This window comes from Sinocyclocheilus grahami, unplaced genomic scaffold (assembly GCF_001515645.1).
Source record: "Sinocyclocheilus grahami isolate Dianchi unplaced genomic scaffold, SAMN03320097.WGS_v1.1 scaffold45148.1, whole genome shotgun sequence".
NCBI lineage: Eukaryota > Metazoa > Chordata > Actinopteri > Cypriniformes > Cyprinidae > Sinocyclocheilus > Sinocyclocheilus grahami.
In genome coordinates this window covers 1-1089 of record NW_015524846.1, presented here as the reverse complement: position 1 = coordinate 1089, position 1089 = coordinate 1, and the positions used below count along the sequence as shown (strand labels likewise).

Sequence of the window (1089 nt, the reverse complement as noted above, 5' to 3'; positions counted from 1 at the left end):
ACACACACACACACACACACTTTATATTTATATTCATTATTATACAGAATCCTAAAGTAACAAGCAACAGTTTTAACCACCCTTTCATTTGATGTCTTTTTCTTATATTTTCATGTCTCTGTACAGCTAAATGCATTGGTCAGCGGCAGTTCCGAGACCAGTACTTTGACTCGCCAGATTTCATCCTCACGCTAAAAGATTTCTGGCTGAGATGCCGAGAGGGATTGTGGGAGTTGAAATGCCCTGCAGTTTCAGGAACTACACCTGACAATGACACCGAGACCCTTTGTACACGATACAGAGAGATAACCAGTCTCCCTCTGATTCAATCAGAAGTCAGCAGGATAATCAGGGAACACACCGCTGAAGGGAGTGAATCAAATTCCTCACAAAGGGAACAAATTGACAAAGTCGCAGAAAATGAGGACACCGAGATCTGTTCAGCAGATGACACAAAGTGGCTGAATGACCTCAATCTGGTCTGTTTTGCTGAGTTCAAGACCGAGTGCTGCTCTTACACACTAGAGAGGGAGGCCGGTGCAGTGCGGGTGGATCTGGACCAGGCTGATTTCGGATATTGTGTGGGAGAGATTGAGGTTCTGGTGCCTGAAGGAGGTGACATGAATGCAGCTCTGCAGAGGATTACAGGCACTGCTGTAGAACTGGGTAAGCTCATGTTTGTGGACACACATATCATATAAGACCAGTGTTAGTTTAGTATGATTGAGATTATATTACAGTTTTTATTAAGTATTAGTTAATAATATTACTAATTAATGCTAATAAATACTAATACTAGCTAAAAGTTTATTTCTTTTTATTTCAGCTAACGTTAAATTTATTTCAAGTAACAAAAATATTTTTTTATGGTTTTAGTTTCAGTTTTAGTTTACTATAATAACAATGGCTAAGAAGGTTGATATCTGTTGCCTAATAAACCATAAATGTGACCCTGCCTGGACCACAAAACCAGTCATAAGTAGCACGGATACATTTGTAGGGTCAAAATTATAGATTTTTCTTTTATGCCAAAAATATATAATAACCGTAAATATATCAAAACCTAATTTTTGATTAGTAATATGCATT

At 37.9% G+C, this 1089-nt stretch overlaps 1 protein-coding gene across 1 annotated transcript; it reads left to right on the top strand.

The window, feature by feature from the left end:
- Positions 1–126: 126 nt before the first annotated feature.
- LOC107580794 (thiamine-triphosphatase-like) lies at positions 127–701 on the top strand (the record flags this gene model as incomplete). The annotated part of the gene is made up of 1 exon (XM_016266432.1): positions 127–701. A coding segment is annotated over one exon (575 nt), but the record flags the coding sequence as incomplete, so codon positions are not given.
- Positions 702–1089: the final 388 nt, after the last annotated feature.